At 32.3% G+C, this 23,782-nt stretch overlaps 1 protein-coding gene across 8 annotated transcripts; it reads left to right on the forward strand.

The window, feature by feature from the left end:
- Nucleotides 1-407: 407 nt before the first annotated feature.
- LOC127723454 (alpha-(1,3)-fucosyltransferase fut-5-like) lies at nucleotides 408-23,112 on the forward strand. 8 transcript variants are annotated; one of them, XR_007992085.1, is made up of 4 exons: nucleotides 409-533; nucleotides 7,649-9,159; nucleotides 12,314-12,542; nucleotides 22,844-23,112. XR_007992085.1 is itself a non-coding variant. In XM_052230097.1 (4 exons), exons 2-4 carry the CDS (start codon nucleotides 8,041-8,043, stop codon nucleotides 22,672-22,674), a joined length of 1,179 nt encoding a protein of 392 aa, XP_052086057.1. In that variant the 5' UTR covers nucleotides 417-533; nucleotides 7,649-8,040; the 3' UTR covers nucleotides 22,675-23,112. The 8 variants fall into 8 exon arrangements, 7 of the variants coding, with proteins under 7 accessions (XP_052086052.1, XP_052086057.1, XP_052086058.1 ...); XM_052230097.1 differs by lacking the exon at nucleotides 12,314-12,542 and adding an exon at nucleotides 18,616-19,220 and having other exon boundaries at nucleotides 417-533; nucleotides 7,649-8,554; nucleotides 22,615-23,112; XM_052230092.1 differs by lacking the exon at nucleotides 12,314-12,542 and having other exon boundaries at nucleotides 408-533; nucleotides 22,615-23,112.
- The last annotated feature ends 670 nt before the right edge of the window (nucleotides 23,113-23,782 follow it).

Below are 23,782 nucleotides of genomic sequence, written 5' to 3' on the forward strand. Positions count from 1 at the left end.
TTCTCATTTCTGTATATTTTTGTCAAACTCAATGCATTTTCCTTGCAAATTTATAAGATATTTCCAAAAATTGCACATATTTTCTTGTATATATTTTGCACATTTCCCTTAATTTAATAGAAGAATTCAGTATCTTATATAAATTTTGTCATGTACAATACAGGTAAAAATGTGACTTTAGTTCAGAAATAGACTAAAATTGTTAAAACAACAAAACAACATCCTTTTTTTCTAACGTAAAGTATATGTAAGAGAATGATAATCCCTTTCTTCATGATTAAGTACGAGCGTTAGCGTTATCAAATCCCACAATTTCATTGGTCGAGAACGCTTTCCTTTATTCTAAAAGTATTATTGTTTTGATTTCTGTCGCTTATGAACCGATTTGTTGGAATTAAGACAACAATGATTTACATGTATTATGAAAAGTGGTATTTAAATAGGTGAAAAATTAGAACGAGTAATCGATCTAAATACTCCAGGTGTTTATGGACATCGAAATTCATTATTTAATTTCCATTACGCCTTATAAGGTAAGATAGTATGTTTTATGTTATAGTCTTCACAATAACACGATGATAATTTTAAAAGTGGTTAAACGTTTTCGCTTTTTTTTCTGGCTCCTGTTTTTAAGACAAGATTTTACAATATTTGTACTACACATTTATCAATGGCAAATATTTGTATTTTGACGGATACCGTACGGAATGGCGTTTTGATCTCTTAGGAATGGGGTCAACCCCTTCTAAAATGATTATGCATTTAATTCTTTACATGTGTTTTTCTAAAACCATTTGATATCTCAAAAAGGGGGGGGGGGGGGACTTTCCTACTTACTATGTAATGAGTGGCAGGGAAGAGCCGCTGGAATTTGTTACTATTTTCAGTTTGAAAGGTATGATATATAGGATTTACCAACTTAAGATTAAATTCATTTTAAAATTACTGATTAAATCACAATTATTTGATTCAAATCATATTTTTTTCGCTCATATGCGATTACAAATCACAGCCGTAACTACATCCGATAGCTATAGGTAAAAAATACATGGTAGGGAAACGATGCATTTATATTTTTCTATTGCGATATGCAATAAGTTATCGTCACCTATAAATATTTTTTTCTAAATATTTCATAAAAAAACTACGCTTTTTCAAAACAAATATTGTTCGGATTTGTACCAACTTCATATCAATTGATAGATAGGCGACAAGGATCATTCATATTTCAAATTCAAAATTCAAAATTAGCATAATTCAAAATTCTTTTCACTCACACATAAAGAAAGCAATTCCATGTTTCTGCACTATTGCAGTTCAAATGTAAACACTACAAATAAAATTATAGAATAACTATAAATGCACAAGGAGGGATTTTAATGTAATAAATCAAATCAAAATCAAATCAAATTATTTATGGGTGTAAAGTCCAAACCTAGACATACATTACAATATTTACAAAAGCATACACAATTCAAAGTTAACAAACATTCATATTATTGCTACGTGTTTCTTTATTCTACATTGGCTATAGGTATAGGGGGAGGGTTGAGATCTCACAAAACAAGTTTAACCCCGCTGCATTTTTGCGCCTTTCCCAAGTCAGGAGCCTCTGGCTTTTGTTAGTCTTGTGTGTTTTTTAAATTTAGTTCATTTATATGTTTTGGAGTTTATTGTGACGTCCATTTTCACTGAACTAGTACACATTTTTATTTAGGGGCCAGCTGAGGACCACCTCCGGGTGCGGGATTTTTTCGCTGCGTTGAAGACCAATTGGTGGCCTTCGGCTGTTGTCTGCTCTTTGGTCGAGTTGTTGTCTCTTTGACATATTCCCCATTTCCATTCTCAATGTTATATTAAATAAGTATATCATATATTTAGATATATGGAAGGAAGCATACTTTTTCAAAGGAGTAGAGCCAGTAACCCCAAAAAACAGGCCAGTACACATGAATTTTTAAAACTTCCAATTATTTTAGTAAAGTGTATGAAGCGATAAAATACTAGCAAAGGCACAATTCACAATACAAGTTCAATGTATAACATAAATCAGTCGAAAAATGGCGTTCTATAGTTTGCCCATTAGGTCACGAGGTTAGTTTAAAAATTGCCTCAGGTCATCAGGTCACTTAAGCAAACTATACAGACTGAGTTCTCAAGTCGCAAGTTCGGCAGCAAATCCCCAAGGTAGCAGATCGTATTTGACCGTGTTTGAGCCACACAAAATAGTAAAACAATAATCATTGGATTGGCGTCACAGGCTTAGAAACTTGGATGTTTGATTTAATCAAATGGGATACATTACATTTTTTATTTAAAAACAGACTCTTTTCCTAAATGTGACCCACCATGATTGGTCAGTTTTCGTGCGAAATGTCATTGGTTCTCTCCTGGTATGCAGTCTTTGAAATTATGTAACCTTGACCACTCATCATGGTTCATTGGCTTTGAAATGTGTGCATAGTTTACATAGTAAAGTTTGTTTTTAGCTAGTTTAAAGGGAACTGCTTACATAGGCGGATCCAAAAAGTGGCCCGCCCCCCCCCCCCCTTTTGTGGGAAAAATTTGGTTGATTATATAGGGAATCACTGAAGCATGACAGGAGCGGGCCCAATCTTAGGGCAGTCAGTGCCCCCCCCCCCCCCCCCCCCATCCTTTTATGAAAAATTTCTGGATCCGCCACTGACTTATAAGTAGTGAATGGTATGCAGTTGTATTAGCATTGATAATTCTTATTTCCATGGCGATTTGTTGGCCCAACACATTTAGACATGGATCATTGACTTTGAATGTTTTGCATATAGTTAACGTGTGAAAGTATTGCCATTTTAATCTTAATATTTTATTATGCTATCAAAATTACACAAAGTCAAGAAATGTCTCTGTGTCAACAGTTGATTTCATAGGTTAAAGTAAAGTTCTTAGAATCAGATGACTTTTTATCATTTAAATAAGTCAGCTGGGGTATTTAATACCTTACACAGTAGCACGGTATTGTAAACAGTTAGTAATACATTTATTTAAGGAAGTAAACTTTGTGTAAATAACTTCTGAAAATTCAATGTCTATTTTGGTTAGTAGTAGGCGAATTAAGGGGGATTATAATGACATTACTGTTCATTATTGGTGCGTAAAGGTGTCAGATTACTAAAACCCCCTATATAATCAAGTTAAATCAACCATGTTTTTTTCAGTTTTCACAGCTTTCTCAATATTTGACCTTAAGTTTAACTTCATAGAAACCAGGAATATCCCGAATTGTAAATGTATCACCTTTCTATATGTCTTCAACCAATGTTTAAAGTATTGTAGTGAAACATGACCATTTGGAAGTCAACTGCTACCAAAATAACCCCTTGTTCTCTTGAAATCTCAAAAAAGTATAATATGAAGTGCATCAATCCTAATTTTTTTATGCAAATCACGGAATGTAAATTTTAGCTCAAAATGAATGGTCAACATATATTTCTCTTTCACAAAAAGTTTCATTTGTGTATTTTTTATGTCAGTTTTAATGAACGGTGACATCAAAAGCACAATTTTGTATCAGGGAAGGGCTACATTTTTAACATACGTTCTAAATTTTGTAAAAAAGAAATCCATTTTTTCCGTATTTTACTTGTAAATGGACTTAGTTTTTCTGCCAGTTAACATTACATTCACTCTGTGGTTAATGTTTTTAAAATTTTGATAACTTTCGTAAACTATACAGGAATTTTACCAAACTTGGACAGAAGCTTGTTTATGATCAAAAGCTAGTATCTAGAAGGAAATTTTGTGAAAATTTATTTCCTGTTTTTCCGTATATTACTTATAAATGGACTTAGTTTTTCTTCCAGTTAACATTACATACAGTCTGCAGTTAAAGTTTTAAAAACATTTATTAGATTCATTAACCATCCTGGATTTTTACCAAACTTGGACAAAAGCTTCTTACAATAAAAAGATAGTATCAAGAGGAAAATTTTTAGTAATTTTTTCCCCATTTTTGTTGACATAGCAATCCTACATTCCGTCGTCGTCTGAATTAAGGGATAAATCATCAAACAATGTAAAAATTATCTTCTTTATCATTTGTTCATTCAATAAATTTATGTTTCAACTCTTTTATAAATCTATAGATTTGATTGCATACTGTATTCATTTTTACGAGCATAACTTTTTTCATACATTTCAAACGTTTTATTTCATTAACTGTAAATCTATTATGTGCATTCCCCTATCACACTGAAAACACAGATAACAGCAAAAGTAGGCGAGACACTGGGTTCCGCGGAACCCTTACGAATTTTTGTAGTAAAGTTCCTAATTTTTCTAAAAAACTTATCTTCCAAAATTATTTGTATTTCAGTGAGCATTTTAACTCAATTTCATACTTAATACAGGAGATTAACTGATAAAGTTACAATGTAGTGTGACTTTTATATTTAGTTAAAGTTTTTATTTCATTTTTTAATTCTAGATTTGACAAATTTCTTAAAATTTCTTAAAATACGACCGTATACGTATTTTGAATAAGTTCGTCTACTATCCAGACCATATACGCGTATGGTCTAAATGCGCATATGGTCTGAAACATCCGTACATTGGATTTGATGTCATTAAAGTGATTACAATTTGATATAATTAGTAGGTTAACTACTAAAAAAATGTAAAAAAACAATTACATTATAAAGTTATGTTGATTTTTACAAAAAGAGGAAGAAGTTATATTTTCATTTATTTAATGCAGAATGCCTGTCTATCAGTTACTTGCTAGTTATTATAAAAGGCAGTGTTAGATTTTTAACACGGATGAAATAGTTAGATAAGAATTCTGAGTATTCGTACATTTAATTTAGCTTTGAATTTACCTTGTTCACCAATAACGAAGTACATGATTGTTTTACTGAGAATGTGTACGGTACAGGGTCCTAAAGATGTAAATTTCGGTATAAGATTACGAGTAAAGGATTATATCGAAGCCATTATTGTACGATTGAAAGTCAAGTCAAGTACATGATCCTGTTGGTCATTAAGCTATGTAAGATGTTAGATTTTCCTACGAAGCTTCAGTAGAATGGATGTGAAGATTTAGTTTAAAGAAATGCATGTCAATGGGGACCGAACACTAGAGGTCCAAAGTTTAGAATACGCTTCAATAGAAAAAGCTATGTGTTCCTTAAAACCAACAATGATCATATTTAGGTCAAGTGAACGATACAAGCTTAAGATCACATGATACTCTAGTTTTAATAATATTTAGATATGTTTATGTTGTACAGAATTTCCTGTTGTTTATTAAATTTGAATGTTCATTCTATACTTCATCATTATCAATTCTCATAAAACAAAAACAAAAAAAACGAAAGTAATGTTGATCGCCTTTCTTATTTTTTTGATACCAAACAAATCAAGGGAAGGAACAAAGACACGAGCAGCCACATTGATTTGTTTAGTAATACCTGGCAAACTTGAAATCAGAGTAATATTTTAATTTTGATGTTGTCAATTGGAAATGTTTGCCTACCAGGTCGGAAGTAAAGTGGGTGGTCAAAGTCTTGTTTAAAATAATCTGCAAGTTCATGGTATTAGAGTCGGATGATTTTCTCATCTAAATCTGAAACCTAGTTTATGCAAGTTCAGACAATTTTATTTAGGAGTGTTTTGATCAAATTTGCATCTTCAAATTGTTTTACAGTGACCTACAACATATATGTTCCAGACCATATTAGTATTTGAACCGTACGCGTACGGTCTGGAGCGAATGCGTACTTTTTCAAAATACGCATACGGTCGGACTGTACGCGTACGGTCTGCTTAATTTTGTGTATTAGATACAAATGTACATAACAAATCAACATAACTGAAATCTTAAATTAATACAAAAAGTTCTATTGCAATTGAAATAAAAACTTAAAATTTTAATTATTCAAAAAAAGTCATGTTCATTTGATATGGTAATCTTTTGTATTTAGCATGTCTGTAATACACGAAATTGAATTACGCTCGCTGAAATTGAAGTTATTGGAAGTAAACAATGTGGGAAGAAAAGTTTTTAGAATATTTAGGAACTTTACTAAAAAATGTAAATGGAAAGGAATATGCATGAACAAATAAAACATGTAAATGTAAAAAATCTAATGTTCCTTGTGGGCGAGGGTGCCAAAAAAGAAAATAAATAATTCATTTCAATTGATTGAATGTTCGCTTATTCTCTTTATTCTTGTAATTGTAACAATATAAGTGTAAGATTTTAACAAATGCCTGTATTTAAGAATTGAATGCTTCTTTTTGTAAATTCATTGGGGTGTAAAAGCGTTGACCGAAGTACATTTTGTATGAAGCGCGGAAGCGCTTCATTCTAAAAATGTGCGCAAATCTTTTATACTTGTACTCATCATGGGTAAGACATAATACAGAACCGTATCTGTGTATAATCTATTCAATTCATCTTCAACGCATTCTGAAACAAATACATTTTCCTTTTTGAAAACCAAACAAACATGCAAACTAATGAGTGATCGAAATCTGCATAGCACCACAAAATGCATGTGTGGAATTCTTTTATTTATCATTATTTTGATTTCAAACAAGAACATTATGGTTTAAAGTCTATTTTTGGAATAAGGGACCGTTTTGGCTGCTGTGGAGCATAACAGAAACTGAATGGAATTTCGTTCTTATGTTTTATAGATATTTGCAAAGATATTTGCAAACGAAATTTCAATGTCAAATATAGGCTCCAAGATATGTCAGTGTGTATAAATGGTTACCAAAGAAAATACAAAAAGAGCACCATAGCTAGATAAATTTTCAGAAATGTTGCCTGTTTGATTCATAGAAAATCACAATACAAAGATCTTTCATGGGGATCAAAATCAGAATCTTTTCATTTATAAAAAATATAATTCAAGCGGATAAGAAATACTTTCCAAGAACAGGAGTCCATGCTTTTTAGTAGCTCTATACCATCGGGATTAAGAAAAAAAGCGAATTGATTTTTTAATAATAAAAAAAAAGTTGTGTGGACTTTAACGGTGTTTTTTGTGGACTTTAGCGTAACTTGTTATTGATGACTTTAGCGGAGGTCATTTTGTGGACTTTAGCGGAAAGTTTGTGGACTTTAACGGCGTTGTGGACTTTAGCGGTGTTGTGGACTTTAGAGGAATTGTGGACTTTAACGGTGCCACAGTATGACACCTAAGCTATTGTAGAGTTCTATTTTACCTTACTTATTTTCAGGAAAATTGATCTAATCATGATCCTCAATCTTAAACATTTACGATTTTTTTGGATCATTATACAAGTCGATGCTGCCAATGACTTACCAAACCATAACATTCAGATTGTGTTTGTTATTGTCCTGAATATGCCTAATAGTTGCCACTAGACATTATCAATCAATAAAACTTGTGTTTGATTTATCTGTACAACATCACATATATTTGTTTCTCTTGTTAATACTTTTTCTAACGATCTCTATTTGAGGCACTTGCCAATGATCGCCAATCTCTGAAGCCAAGTAAATCTTGAACTAGCAGTCTAGTAGATATTACCGAAATTGTTACCGAAATTATTTTTTTTTCAGATATTTATCTTGACGCTGTACATCAGAAGTTATTTCATCTGCCAAAATAAAGTAACACAATTTTATTATCTGTTGTAGACGTACAGCACGCTATACATCAGTACATACCAATACGCTTTACATCAGTATAAGAAGATTTCAATACGCTAAACACCAGCAGTTACTTCATTTATCACATAAGAAGATAACGATACGCTAAACACCAGCAGTTACTTTATTTATCACATAAGAAGATAACGATACGCTAAACGCCAGCAGTTACTTCATTTATCACACAAGAAGATAACGATACGCTAAACGCTAGCAGCTACTTCATTTATCACATAAGAAGATAACGATACGCTAAACGCCAACAATTACTTCATTTATCACATAAGAAGATAACGATACGCTAAACGCCAGCAGTTACTTCATTTATCACATAAGAATATAACGATACGCTAAACGCCAGCAGTTACTTCAGTTACCAAATGAAATATCAGAGACCTAGACTTACACTATACTTTGCTGTCTCGTTGATAATTTGTCTTACAATGGTACTTGCCTATTTGGATTTCAAATTTACTTTGATTCCGCGAATGGCGTACAATTTAGGACATGTTGAAGAAGACAATTATGTTCATAAATTTGAAGACATATTTAACGATACAACAAGAAAGACAAAGAAGATACTAGTATGGACACCATTTTTCAAAACAGTAGAAAAATGGGCTAAAGGAATAAATAATGATTTACAAAATTGTGATTACGCATGTACAGCAACCTATAATCGAGGGAATCTTCCGCTGAGTGACGCCATTATATTTCATGACGCTGATATAGACATTAATGATATACCAGGCCTAAGAGTTCGTCGACAACCATGGATTCTATATACTCTTGAACCAACTGCCTTAATAAAAAAGAATTATAACTGGATGAATGGGATTTTTAATTGGACAATTTCCTACAGGAATTATTCGACTATTCTTGGTTCCTATGGAGGTTATGTGCCTAAAAGCAAGAACACGCCAACGCCACCGCTTGTGTCTTTAAAAAACAAAAACAGAACCATGTATGCATCTATAAGTAATTGCCATGATGCTGGTAGACGATTTAAATTGATAAAAGAGATTATGAAATATATTGATGTGGAATTGTTCGGCCGTTGTAGCAATCGGAAGTGTACTAATTTTAATGGTCCATGCCATCCAAAAGAAATATTGAATTTATATAAATTTAGACTAGCTTTTGAAAATTCTCATTGTCGTCATTACGTGACTGAAAAATATTGGAGTACTTTGGCGGAAAGTGATACTATTCCTATTGTTAATTGGATTCATGGGCAAATAAACCCAACTGTAATACCAAATTCGTATATAAATTTCTTTGACTTCAAAAACATAACTGATTTTGTTAATTATATAGAGAAAGTGAGTACTAACGAGACTCTTTTCCAACAGTATTTTGAATGGAAGAAAAAATACCAACTTGGGAAAGCTATCGGCGATTATTGCATGCTATGTGAAAAACTCCACAAACCATACCAATCTCAGGTATATACGGACCTCGGGGGATGGTTCAAAGAAGATACATGTACCAAATACAGCGTAAGTTATTCTTTTTATTACTGAAAGAAAATGTGGATTAAACACCAACGAGACAGCAACCCAACAACAACAAAAAACCAAAACAAACCAAAAAGACATCTTATAATAAGGTCGATTGATCGTTTCAGAATCTAAAGGTCTGGATAATTTAATTGTCCGTACCCCAAAGTGAAAATAACGTCACGTCATTGGTTAAATTTTCATTATGTAGGATGTTTCTTACCATTCATGAAGTTTTGGTGTACACTTTTGAAAATAGTGCATAGAATGCATTAGATTCTGAAAAAAAGCTGTGAAATACTTGAAACACAAAAGGAGAAGGTATGATGAGCCACTTTTTCAGCCTCTTGAATTCGGAACACCAAAGGAGAATTTTAATAAGGACGCTTTTTAGCCCCTTGAATTCGGAACATCAAAGGAGAATTTTGATAAGGCCACTTTTTAGCCCCTTAAATTCGAAATTCAAAAAGTATTATAAATCTATCAAATAACAGCCTTTGGTTGTTGATAAGACATTAGTCTGTCAAAATCAGTATTTATATTTTTGAATTTTGTCTTATATATTGGCACAAGGGATTCAGACTGGTTACATTAAGTGCAAAATAGCAAAAACTGTCAAAATATTCTCATTTTGAGAATTTTAAAGTTATGACAAACATCTTAACCCAAAAAGATATTTTGCTACAAAAAGTACTTTTCAAAATGTTAATGGGTATAAAAAATCTGTTTGGGTAAAGCTGTTGCTCATATGTACCTTGAAAAAAATGCATGAAATGGCCATTTTAGGTCAAAAAAGGAAAATACGCACTTAAATGTCCAGATTATACCAACTTGTTTATATACGTGTACTATTTTTGCAATTTCAGGGGCGATATATTGGCTCTTATCATACTTCTTCCTTTCCTAAAAGTTAATAAAAAAAGGATATAATTTAAGGATGTTTGCTAATCTGTTTCAAAGTAACTAGCTTTTTAAACGACTGTTATACATTGATAGCATATATATTTATAACGGAACTATAATAGCATAAACAAAGCAAGGTATATATGTTTCCTTCTTTTTTTTTTTTTGATATAACCTTCTCAAAATTTGGCGGGAAATAATATCTCTATATTTTTCATACGTTCAACATTGGCACCTTTATTCTTTCAAAAACTGAAAAAACAAGGATTTTATAAGATTTCGAAAAATAGCTTTTTAAACTATATGTATAAAAATTATGAAAAGAAAAGTAAGGGTTAGCGGGTAAATTTTGTAATCGCGCAACATGGATCAAACGAGAGGATTCCGAATATCTGAGAAAAAGTCAAAAACAAGACATGCGAACATCCTTAAGACAACCACTAACGACGTTCATAAATTGGAACAGGCCCATGTGGTGGGTGTAAACAAGGTTTTTATCACTCAACCGTCCACCTTTTATAAACTCTATAATAATATATAATATCAGTATTTTAATGATAAGAATTAAAGGAAATGACGGGTACAGTGTCAATGAAACAGCAAGCCAACAACAGAAAAATAAGACATTTCATCTAAAGATACAAACAATACAGTATTTAAAGGATTTTAGTCATCCTACAATCAGCCAATTATCGTATACACAGATACATTTTTGCTTTATTTATATAATTTAATTTGGGTGTAACATGTCTTCTGATTGGCTAAAAGTTTTTAGTCTATCAGCTCATAGACAAAATTTTGTCATGTCATCAACATTTTTTCATGATTTGCTCCTTAAAATGGAATTTAAAATAAAATTATAAGGAATGACTGTAATATTTTTTCTGTCTATTTGAAATAACCTGAAAAGTGTGGTGCACACTTTTCAATAAAACCGCTACACGGGTTATTCAGTGTGCACCACATTTTTGATGTTATTTCTTCATAGACAGAAAAAATATTACAGTCATTCCTTAAATGAACAAATAAAATATCATGTTATCCTGCTACGGTATTGTTAAACAAATTTTGTTTATGCCATAGTTCATTTTAGGGTCCTCTTCGCGGTCCACGTTTAAGCTAAGACGGTTTCTCGAAAATATATAATTTATTTTTAAGAGCTTAAGTGACATGCCGAAAGGCGAGGCTTTTTACATATTTTAGTGTTCAAAATGACAAATGGATTTTTAAATAGTATTAGGTTTAAGTCCAGTGACAAATATTACATGATTAATTAGAACGAAGGAAGAGGAAAAAGGGGGGAGGGGTAAAATTTTAAAACATTATGGTAGCATTGTAGGTGCTGATATGTCTGGCATTTATGATAATATTTTTTGTGTTTGTGTGTGTAGCTTTATGACAACGTTGTAAGTGTTCACGAGAGCTGTTAAGTGTTCATATGTGTTGCTTTTTGATAACAGTGTGTGTTTCTATTGACACGGTCATTTTCTGTGAATACTGTACAAATGTATATATATACAAGCAAAACTTTTTTGAATCTTTGGTATTTAATGCTCTTCAACTTCGATCGTTATTGATTTGATATTCCAGCTTTTATGATCCGAGCGCAAATGACGAGTCTTATGTTGACGAAATGGGTGTCTGACGTACTAAATTATAAGGCTGGCATCATTGCTGATTTTGATATGTTAACTTTTATGAGATTGTTGTGTAGCTATTATAAGAACTTTATGTAGCTTTTATAAAAAACTTGTTTAGCTTTCATAAGAAATGTGTGTAGCTTTATAAGAACTTTGTGTAGCCTTTACTAGAATATCATACGTGTTTTATAAGTGTAGCTTTTCAAGTTTGCGAATATTGTATGTGTTTATATGTGCAGCGTATGTGAGCATTATAAAAGAGAGGCGGAAAGTACCAAATGGATAGTCATACTCATAAATCGAAAAAAACTGACAATGCCATGGCAAATAATGAACAAAAACATACAAATGATAAACAACTGTCCACAAAACACAAAAAAAGAAAACTAAAGACTGAGCAACACGAACTACACCAAAAACCAGGGTGATCTCAGGTGCTCCGGCAGGGTTAGCAGATCCTGCTCTACATCATGCACCCTTGTTAGTGTTTATAAATGTGTGCACCTTTTTATGATGAGGACATTGTAACTGTTTATAATTGCATGTAACTTTTGTGAGAACATTATAGGTGTTTATATATGTATCTTTAATGTGCATTATTTCTTTTTCAGTTGATTGGAATGGCTGGAAGATGGGTAGACAGAAGAATTTTTAACATTTTTAATAAATGATCATTAATCAATTGTGCGGTGTCAAAAACTAGGATGAGAATCTCAGATATATAAAGTTGGATACTTTCGAAAGCTTATAAACCTGAGCATGGAAGTTTAGCTTGAGAAATGTCAATAATTTAACAGACAAATAAGAAAACCCAGACCCGTAACAGCTTTGTTTGAGGAGGTCAGATGCATAATTAGTTAAGGGGCCCAAAACATTATAGCGAAAAAATGGAGAGCTTAATTTATTCGGTTTAAATTAATTTGACAGCTTCTATTTCTTCACAGTTTTGTTTATTCATAACTAGATGTTTATATCAACATTAATTTGAATGTTGTTTAAAAAACCAAGGATAATAACGTGCTATTGTTGGATCGACGAAGTCTTGTTTTCAAGGCCATGAAATAGTATGGTACATAATTACAATTACATTAAAATGTAAAACTGCTCAACCATCACTTGTAACGGATACTGTTGGTTTTAACATTTGTTAACGTATGGAAACCAATTGCAATAGATGAATGGATTTTTATTGTACAAAATATTCATACTTTTTGAGCTGAATGAAATGTAACATTTCAATATTGTGGTGCTTTTACAATAATAAATAATTGAAAATGGAAAAAATGTCTGTCGCTTAAATGGACATTGATAATTTTAGTCTTCGGTGAAAAAGGTTAAAAATCTATTTTTTATTGGTCGCTTTTTTGTCACATAGATCTTTAAACATAAAGTCATCCTGAGGTATCACTTTTTGTCTCGCGTTGACGGAGTCAAAAGGCGAGACATAGGTATGCTGTTTCCGGCGTCGGCGGCGGCGTCGGCGGCGTCAATCACATATAAGTTTGTGATTAAATCTAGTTTATGGTGAACCACTAGTGGTAGGTCAATGATATTTGGTATGCAGTCGTATTAGCATTGGCACATTTCGTTTTCATGGAGATTATTTGGCCATGTTCCCTCCGTCATGGTCTATTGACTTTGAAACTTTTGCTTAGTTTACATGTATTAGTTTGTGATTAGGTCAGTTTATGGGGACCCACTAGTGAGGTCAATGATATTTGGTATGCAGTTGTTTAAGCACTGGCATATCTTATTTCCATGGAGATTATTTGGCTCCGCCCCCTCAGTCATGGTCTATTGACTTTGCAACTTTTGCTTAGTATACATGTATTAGTTTGTGTTTAGGTCAGTTCAAGGGGAACCATTAGTGGTAGGCCAATATTAATTGGTATGCAGTTTTTTAAGCATTAGTACATCTCATTTCCATGGTGAATATTTGGTCTTTACCCCTCAGTCATGGTCTATTGACTTTGAAACTTTTGATTAGTTTACATGTGTTAGTTTGTGATTAGATCAGTTTAAGATGACCCACTAATGTTAAGTCAGTGATATTTGGTATGCAAATGAATTGGCATTTGCAAGTCTCATTTCCATGGAGATGATATAGCCCCACCCCTAATCATGGTTCATTGACTTTGAAACTTTTACATAGTTTACAAGTTAATGTTTTTGTTTAGGTTTGTTTAAAGTGAACAACTTAATATGATAAGCCAGTGATATTTGGTATGAAGTTGTATTAGCATTGGCACATCTCATTTCCATGGAGATTGCCTTTAGCCCTGTACCTTCAGTCATGGTTCATTGTCTTTGAATATTTGCATAAATTATATGTTAATTTATAATAAAAGTATTACTATCTTGATATCGACATTTTCATTATCAAAATAACAAAAAGGCGAGACATATCTCTGTGTTAACAATTTATTACTATTTACCAGAACGTTTTCCCGTGAATTTATAATTGACAGCGTCCTTGCTAAAATGGGACAAACATTGAAAAGATCTAGTTTTCAGTGTTTACAGAAGAGGTAATATTATGTCACTAGATTTTCCACTGCACAATGCATTATTGTAAAACAGTGGACAGGTATTTAAATTTTATAATATATTAAGGTATTGGTGACAGGGTGAAATATTAGAACAGTGATCGACCTAAATAATCCAATCATAAGTGTTTCGACATCGCAATTCATTGTTTAATTTCCATTAATCATTGTAGGTAAGACAGTATTTATAGTTTCAAACTAACACGATGATAAGTGGACTTGCTTTAAACGTTTTTGCTTTGACAAGTTTTTACAATATTTGTATTCCGCATTTATCAATGGCGAATAATTGTATTTTGAGGGTTACCGTAGATGCCGTACGAAATGGTGTTTGGAATTCTCAAGAATGAGGGTCAACCCATTCTAAAAAGATTATGGATTTAAATCCTTGTATGTGTTTTTGTGTAAACCTTTTGATATCTCAAAAAGGGGGAGGGGACTTTCATACTTACTTTGTAATGAGGGGAGGGGACTTTCCTACTTACTTTGTAATGAGTGGTAGGGAAGAGCTGCTGGAATATGTAACTATTTCAAGTTTTAAATGTATGATATATAAGATTTACCAAATCATGATAATAAAACTGCTGATTAAATCACAATTTATATATTTTTTTCGCACATATGCGATTAAAATTACAGCCGTAATTTCATCAGATAGCTATAGGTAAAAAAAAAACATATATGATAAGGTTAATATTATGTTTTTCATAATGATATATGCAATAAGTAATCGTCACCTATTATTTATTTTTTTCTTTATATATTTCTTAAAAAAACTAGGTTTTTTTCAAAACAAATATTGTTGGGTCATTTCATGTCAGATTTTAATCTACTTAATACCAATTAAACGAAATTCAAAATTCAAAATTCAAAGTTCAGAACTCGCACATAAGGAAAGCTATTCCATGTTTTCTGCGCTATTGCTTTACAACACTCCAAGTAAAATAAATGAATGATCATAAATGCATAAGGAAGAATTTCAAATGCAATAAATCAAATTATTTTTTGGTGTAAAATCCAAATATTCGATTGTTACTAAGACAAACATGACAATATTTACAAAAGCATACACAATTAAAAGTTGACAAACATTCATATTATATAAATATATCATATATTTAGATATTTTGAAGAAAATTATACTTTTCAAAGGAGTAGAGCCACTAACCCCAATAAACAGGCCAGTAAACATGTATTTTTAAAACTTCAATTATTTCAGTAAACCTTATGTGTATGAAGCCCCGAAACACGCAAAGGCGCAATGCACAATATAAGTATAACACAATTATATAAGTCGAAAAATGGGGCTCAAATAGTTCACCCCTTAGGTCACAAGGTTAGTTTAAAAATTTCTCAGGTCACAAGGTTAGTTTAAAAATGTCTCAGGTCACAAGGTTAGTTTAAAAATGTCTCAGGTCAACAGGTCACTTTTAAGCATACTGTACAGTTCCAAAGTCGCAAGTTCGGCCGCCAATCATGTTAGAGACACAAAAAATGGTAGAAAGACTATCTTTGGATTAGCCTCACAGGCTTAGAAACTGGGATGGTTAATGTAAACAAATGGGATAAATTACATATTGTATTCAAAACAGACTCATTCATATAAGTGACCCACCATTATCGGTCAGTTTTCGTACCGGATGTCAGTGGCTCACACTCCGGGTACTACGGCTTCCTCCATTAATGAAATCTGGTCGCCATAACTAGTCTTGTGCCCTGAAATTGGCGTTAAACACTAACCAACAAAAACAACAATCAATCTTTATATAAAGAAAATGGTCTTTGTATCCGTACTTTGACCTATAATGGTTTACTTTTACAAATTGTGACTTGAATGGAGAGTTGTCTCATTGGTACTCATACCACATCTTCAGATATCTATTTAGCACATAATTCATAGGTTTTATGTTTTAAATGACCTAGGTCTGTTATCAGCGGCGGCGTCAACAATGTATTAGTTTTTGAAAAGATCTGTTTAAAGGAACTACAGGTCAATGATATTTGGTATGCAGTTGTATAAGCATATGCACATAGCATTTCCATGGGGATTGTTTGGCCTAGACCCCTCAATCATGGTCAATTGACTTCGAAACGTTTGTGATTAGGTCAGAACTAGTGGTCGGTCAATGATATTCGGTATTCAATTGTATTGACATTGGCACATCTCATTTCCATGTAGATTATTTGGCTCGCACATCTCATTTCCATGTAGATTATTTGGCCCGCCCCCTCGGTCATGGTTTGTTGACTTTGAAACTAATGCACAGTTTACATGTTAAAGTTTGTGATTATGTCAGATTAAGACGAATTACTATAGTGGTTCGTTCATGATATATGGCCATCCAAAAGACGAATTACTATAGTGGTTCGTTCATGATATATGGTATGCAGTTGTTTTAGCATTTGCTTATCTATTTTTCATTGCGATCATATTGCCTAGTCCATGGTTCGTTGGTTTTGAAAATTTTGTCGAATTTACATATTATTTTGATTGTTAGTTTAAAGGAAACCACTCATAAAACGTCAATAGCATTTGGTATGCAGTTGTATTAGCATTGGTTATTCTAATTTCCATGGCGATTTTTTGGCCCTGCACATTTAGACATTGTTAAAAAGTTAAAGTAAAGTTCTTAGAATCAGATGACTTTTGGTAATTTAAATTAGTTAGCAAGGGTGTTCAGTTTGCCATAAACTTATTAAAGGAATTAAACTTCTTTGTGTAAATAACTTTTGAAAATACAATGTCTATTTTGGTTAGTAAGCGCATGAAAGGAGAGATAACAAAAACATAACTTCATTATTGGCGCGTAAAGGTGTCAGACCACCAATTCAAAACCCCTGTATACTCAACCATATTTTTTTAATTTTCACAGCCTTCTAGCTAGATATTTTACCTTTAAGTTTAACAAAATAGAAACTAGGAATATCCTGAATTATACATGTATCACCTTTCTATATGCCAACTTTCAACCAATGTTTAAAGTCTTGTAGTGAAACATGACTATTTGAAAGTCAACTGATACTAAAATAACCCCTGGTTTTCTAGAAATCCTAAATGAGTATAACATGGAGTGCATTAATCCTCAATTTCTAATGCAAAATTACGGAAAGTAAATTTCGGCTCAAAATAATCCTAATATTTTTCTCTTTCACCAAAAGTTTCATTTCTGCAAATTTTAAGTAAACAATGACATCAAAAGCACTATTTTTGTCAGGGAAGAGCTACTTTTAATACATACGTTCTTAATTGGAGTGGGTGAATTGGTGGTCTGACACCTAAACTATTGTAGAGTTCTATTTTACTTTACTTGTTTTTCAGGAAAAGTTGTCAAATCATCCTCGAACTTTTACGAACTTTTTGGATGCCAGTGACTTGTCAGAACATAACATTCAGAATTAGTTTGTTGTTGACCTGAATATGCATGAAATATTTTCCACTGGACATTATCAATCAATAATACTTGTTGATTCTTTTGTCAGTACAACATCACACATGTTTATTTGTCTTTCAACTACTGGTTCTAACGACCTATTTGATGCATTGCCAGTCTATAAGGCCAGGTATATCTTGAACTAGCAGTCTATAGTAGCTATTACCGAAATTGTCACAGAAATGTTTTTTCAGATACTAATCATGACGTTGTACATCAGAAGTTATTTCATCTACTAAATAAAGTAACATAATTTTATCATATTTTATAGACGATCAGCACGCTATACATCAGTTCATACCAATACGGTTTACATGAGTTACCACATAAGACGATTTCGCTAAACACCAGCATTTACTTCATTTATAACAGATTAAGAAGATAACGATAAGCTAAACACCAGCAGTTACTTCAGTTACCAAATGAAATATCAGAGACCTAGACTTACACTATACTTTGCTGTCTCGTCGATAATTTGTCTGACACTAGTGCTTGCCTTTTTGGATTTCAAATTTACTTTGATTCCACGGATGGCTTACAATTTAGGACATGTTGAAGAGGACAATTATGTTTATAAATTTGAAGACATATTCAATAATACGACAAGAAAAACAAAGAAGATACTAGTATGGACACCATTTTTCAAAACAGTAGAAAAATGGGCTAATGAAATAAATAATGATTTACAAAATTGTGATTACGCATGTACAGCAACCCATAATCGAGGGAATCTTCCGCTGAGTGACGCCATTATATTTCATGACGCTGATATAGTCATTAATGATATGCCAGGCCTTAGAATTCGTCGACAGCCATGGATTCTATATACTCTGGAACCTACTGCTTTGATAAAGAAGAATTATAACTGGATGAATGGGATTTTTAATTGGACAATTTCCTACAGGAATTATTCGACTATTCTTGGCTCCTATGGAGGTTATGTGTTTAAAAGCAAGAACACGCCAACGCCACCGCTTGTGTCTTTAAAAAACAAAAACAGAACCATGTATGCATCTATAAGTAATTGCCATGATGCTGGTAGACGATTTAAATTGATAAAAGAGATTATGAAATATATTGATGTGGAATTGTTCGGCCGTTGTAGCAATCGGAAGTGTACTAATTTTAATGGTCCATGCCATCCAAAAGAAATATTGAATTTATATAAATTTAGACTAGCTTTTGAAAATTCTCATTGTCGTCATTACGTGACTGAAAAATATTGGAGTACTTTGGCGGAAAGTGATACTATTCCTATTGTTAATTGGATTCATGGGCAAATAAACCCAACTGTAATACCAAATTCGTATATAAATTTCTTTGACTTCAAAAACATAACTGATTTTGTTAATTATATAGAGAAAGTGAGTACTAACGAGACTCTTTTCCAACAGTATTTTGAATGGAAGAAAAAATACCAACTTGGGAAAGCTAACAGCGATTATTGCATGCTATGTGAAAAACTCCACAAACCATACCAATCTCAGGTATATACGGACCTCGGGGGATGGTTCAAAGAAGATACATGTACCAAATACAGCGTAAGTTATTCTTTTTATTACTGAAAGAAAATGTGGATTAAACACCAACGAGACAGCAACCCAACAACAACAAAAAACCAAAACAAACCAAATAGACATCTTATTATAAGGTCGATTGATCGTTTCAGAATCTAAAGGTCTATGGATAATTTAATTGTCCGTACACCAAAATAAAAATAACGTCACGTCATTGGTTAAATTTCCATTATGTAGGATGTTTCTTACCATTCATGAAGTTTTGGTGTACACTTTTGAAAATAGTGCATAGAATGCATTAGATTCTGAAACGGCGAAATGGTCTATACAGAATTTTAAAATTGACAAGCCTAGGATAGTATGTATCATATATAACTCGTTCGTAGCACAAAAAAGTTGCGAAATACTTGAAATACAAAAGGTGAAGGTATGATGAGCCACTTTTTAGCCCCTTGAATTCGGAATACCAAAGGAGAATTTTAATAAGGCCACTTTTTAGCCCCTTGAATTAAGAACACCAAAGGAGGATTTTGATAAGGCCGCTTTTTAGCCCCTTAAATTCGAAATTCAAAAAGTATTATAAATCTATCAAATAACAGCCTTCGGTTGTTCATAAGACATAAGTCTGTCAAAAGTCAGTATTTATATTTTTGAATTTTGTCTTATATATTGGCACAAGGGATTAAGACTGGTTGCATTAAGTGCAAAATACCAAAAACTGTCAAAATATCCTCATTTGAGAATTTTAAAGTTATGACCAACATCTTTACCCAAAAAGGTATTTTGCTACAAAAAGTACTTTTCAAAATGTTAATGGGTATAAAAAATCTGTTTGGGTAAAGCTGTTGCTCTTATGTATCTTGAAGAAATTGCATGAAATGGCCATTTTAGGTCAAAAAAGGAAAATACGCACTTAATTGTCCAGATTATACCAACTTGTTTATTTATCGATAAAATTAACATTATTTTGAAAAGGTTGAATACGTGTACTATTTTTGCAATTTCAGGGGCGATATAATGGCCCTTATCATACTTCTTCCTTTCCCGTAAAGATAATGAAAAAAGGATATAATTCAAGGATGTTTGCTACTCTGTTTCAGAGTAACTAGCTTTTTAAACGACTGTTGTACATTGATAGCATATATAATTATAACGGAACTCAAAAAGCATAAACAATGCAAGGTATATGTTTCCTTCTTTTTTTTGGATATAACCTTCTCAAAATTTGGCGGGAAATAATATCTCTATATTTTTCATACGTTGAACATTGGCACCTTTATTCTTTCAAAAACTGAAAAAAAACAAGGATTTTATAAGATTTCGAAAAATAGCTTTTTAAACTATATGTATAAAAATTATGAAAAGAAAAGTAAGGGTTAGCGGGTAAATTTTCTAATCGCACAACATGGATCAAACGAGAGGATTCCGAATATCTGATTAAAAGTAAAAAACAAGACCTGCGAACATCCTTAAGACAACCACTAACGACGTTCATAAATTGGAACAGGCCCATGTGGTGGGTGTAAACGAGGTTTTTATCACTCAACAGGTTTTTATCACTCAACCGTCCACCTTTTATAAACTCTATAATGATATATAATATCAGTATTTTCATGATAAGAATCAAAGGAAATGACGGGTACAGTGTCAATGAAACAGCAAGCCAACAACAGAAAAAGAAGACCATTTCATCTAAAGATACAAACAATACAGTATTTAAAGGATTTTAGTCATACCGGTATATTATTCCTACAATCAGCCAATTATTGTATACACAGATACATTTTTGCTTTATTTGTATATAACTTAATTTGGGTGTAACACGTCTTCTAATTGGCTGAAAGTTAATTGTCTATCAGCTCATAGACATAATTTTGTCATGTCATCAACGTTTTTTCATGATTTGCTCCTTAAAAATGGAATTTAGAATTAAATTGTAAGGAAAGACTACTGTAATATTTTTTCTGTCTACTCGAAATAACCTCAAAAGTTTGGTGCACACTTTTCAATAAACCGCTACGCAGGTTATTCAGTGTGCACCATATTTTTGATGTTATTTCTTCATAGACAGAAAAAATATTACAGTCATTCCTTAAGTGAACAAATAAAATATCATGTTATCCTGCCACGGTATTGTTAAACAAATTTTGTTTATGCCATAGTTCATATTAGAGTCCTCTTCGCGGTCCGCATTTAAGCTAAGACTATTTCTTTTCAAATTAAACAACGATCGAGAATTAACTATTATATGTAAAAGCACCAAGTATAATTGTAGTATAAATACAATATAAGTACATAGTTGGAAAATATATAATTTATTTTTATGAGCTTAAGTGACATGCCGAAAGGCGAGGCTTTTTACATATTTTATTGTTCAAAATGACAAATGGATTTTTAAATAGTATTAGGTTTAAGTCCAGTGACAAATATTACATGATTAATTAGAACGAAGGAAGAGGAAAAAGGGGGAGGGGTAAAATTTTAAAACATTATGGTAGCATTGTAGGTGCTTATATGTGTGGCATTTATGATAATATTTTTTTGTGTTTGTGTGTGTAGCTTTAAGACAACGTTGTAAATGTTCACGGGAACTGTTAAGTGTTCATATGTGTAGCTATTATGATAACAGTGTGTGTTTCTATTGACGCGGTCATTTTCTGTGAATACTGTACAAATGAATACAATTTTGCAAAACTTTTTTAAATCTTTGGTGTTTAATGCTTTTCAACTTCGTTATTGATTTGACATTCCAGCTGTTATGATCCGAGCGCAAATGACGAGTCTTATGTTGACGAAATGAGTGTCTGACGTATTAAATTATAAGGCTGGCATCATTGATGATTTTGATTGTGTTATCTTTTATGAGATTTTTGTGTAGCTTTTATAAGAACTTTATGTAGCTTTTATAAAAACTTGTTTAGCTTTCATAAGAAATGTGTGTAGCTTTATAAGAACTTTGTGTAGCCTTTACTAGAATATCATACGTGTTTATAAGTGTAGCTTTTCAAGTTTGCGAATAGTGTATGTGTTTATATGTGCAGCGTGTGTGAGCATTATAAAAAAGAGGCGGAAAATACCAAATGGATAGTCAAACTCATAAATCGAAAAAAACTGACAATGCCATGGCAAATAATGAAAAAAAAACATACAAATAATAAACAACTGTCCACAAAACACAAAAAAAGAAAACTAAATACTGAGCAACACGAACCACCCCAAACACCAGGGTGATCTCAGGTGCTCCGGCAGGATTAGCAGACCCTGCTCTACATGATGCACCGTTGTTAGTGTTTATAAATGTGTGCACCTTTTTAAGATGAGGACATTGTAACTGTTTATAATTAAATACATGTAGCTTTTGTGAGAACATTATAGGTGTTTATATATGTATCTTTAATGTGCATTATTTCTTTTTCAGTTGATTGGAATGGCTGGAAGATGGGTAGACAGAAGAATTTTTAACATTTTTAATAAATGATCATTAATCAATTGTGCGGTGTCAAAAACTAGGATGCGAATCTTACATATATAATGGTTGATACTTTCAAAAGCTTATAAACCTGAACATGGAAGTTTAGCCTGCGAAATGTCAATAATTTAACAGACAAATAAGAAAACCCAAACCCGTAACAGCTTTGTCTGAGGAGGTCAGATGAATAATTAGTTAAGGGGCCCAGAACATTATAGCGAAAAAATGGAGAGCTTAATTCATTAGGTTAAAATTAATTTGACAGCTTATACTTCTTCACAGTTTTGTTTATTCATAACTAGATGTTTATATCAATATTAATTTGAATGTTGTTTAAAAAACCAAGGATAATAACGTGCTATTCTTGGATCGACGAAGTATTGTTTTCAAGGCCATGCTATAGAATGGTATATAATAAAAATTACATTAAAACGTAAAACTGCTCAACCATCACTTGTAACTGATACTGTTGGTTTTAACATTTGGAAACCAATTGCAATAGATGAATGGATTTTTATTGTACAAAATATTCATACTTTTCGAGCTGAATGAAATATGACATTGTGGTGCTTTTACAATAATAAATAATTGAAAATGGAAGAAATGTCTGTCGCTTAAATGGACATTGATAATTTTAGTCTTCGGTGAAAAAGGTTAAAAAATCTATTTTTTATTTGTCCCTTTTTTTTCACATAGCTCCTTAAACATAAAGTCATCCTGAGGTATCACTTTTTGTCTCGCCTTGACGGAGTCAAAAGGCGAGACAAAGGTATGCTGTTTCCGGCGTCGGCGGCAGCGTCAACAATGTATAAGTTTGTGATTAGGTCTAGTTTATGGTGAACCACTAGTGGTAGGTCAATGATATTTGGTATGCAGTTGTATTAGCATTGGCACATTTTATTTTCATGGAGAATATTTGGCCATGTTCCCTCCGTCATGGTCTATTGACTTTGAAACATTTTGCTTAGTTTACATGTATTAACTTGTGATTAGGTCAGTTTATGGGGAACCACTAGTGTTAGGTCAATGATATTTGGTATGCAGTTGTTTCAGCATTGGCATATCTTATATCCATGGAGATTATTTGGCTCCGCCTCCTCAGTCATGGTCTATTGAC

Source organism: Mytilus californianus, unplaced genomic scaffold, assembly GCF_021869535.1.
Source record: "Mytilus californianus isolate M0D057914Y unplaced genomic scaffold, xbMytCali1.0.p SCAF_13, whole genome shotgun sequence".
Lineage (NCBI taxonomy): Eukaryota > Metazoa > Mollusca > Bivalvia > Mytilida > Mytilidae > Mytilus > Mytilus californianus.

Excerpts from the sequence above, each read along its gene's own strand:
- LOC127723454 (XM_052230092.1), top strand. The coding sequence starts at position 8,041 with ATGAAATATCAGAGACCTAGACTTACACTATACTTTGCTGTCTCGTTG. Across the intron at positions 9,160-22,614 it reads ATACATGTACCAAATACAGC|TTGATTGGAATGGCTGGAAG; the intron begins GTAAGTTATTCT and ends TTTCTTTTTCAG.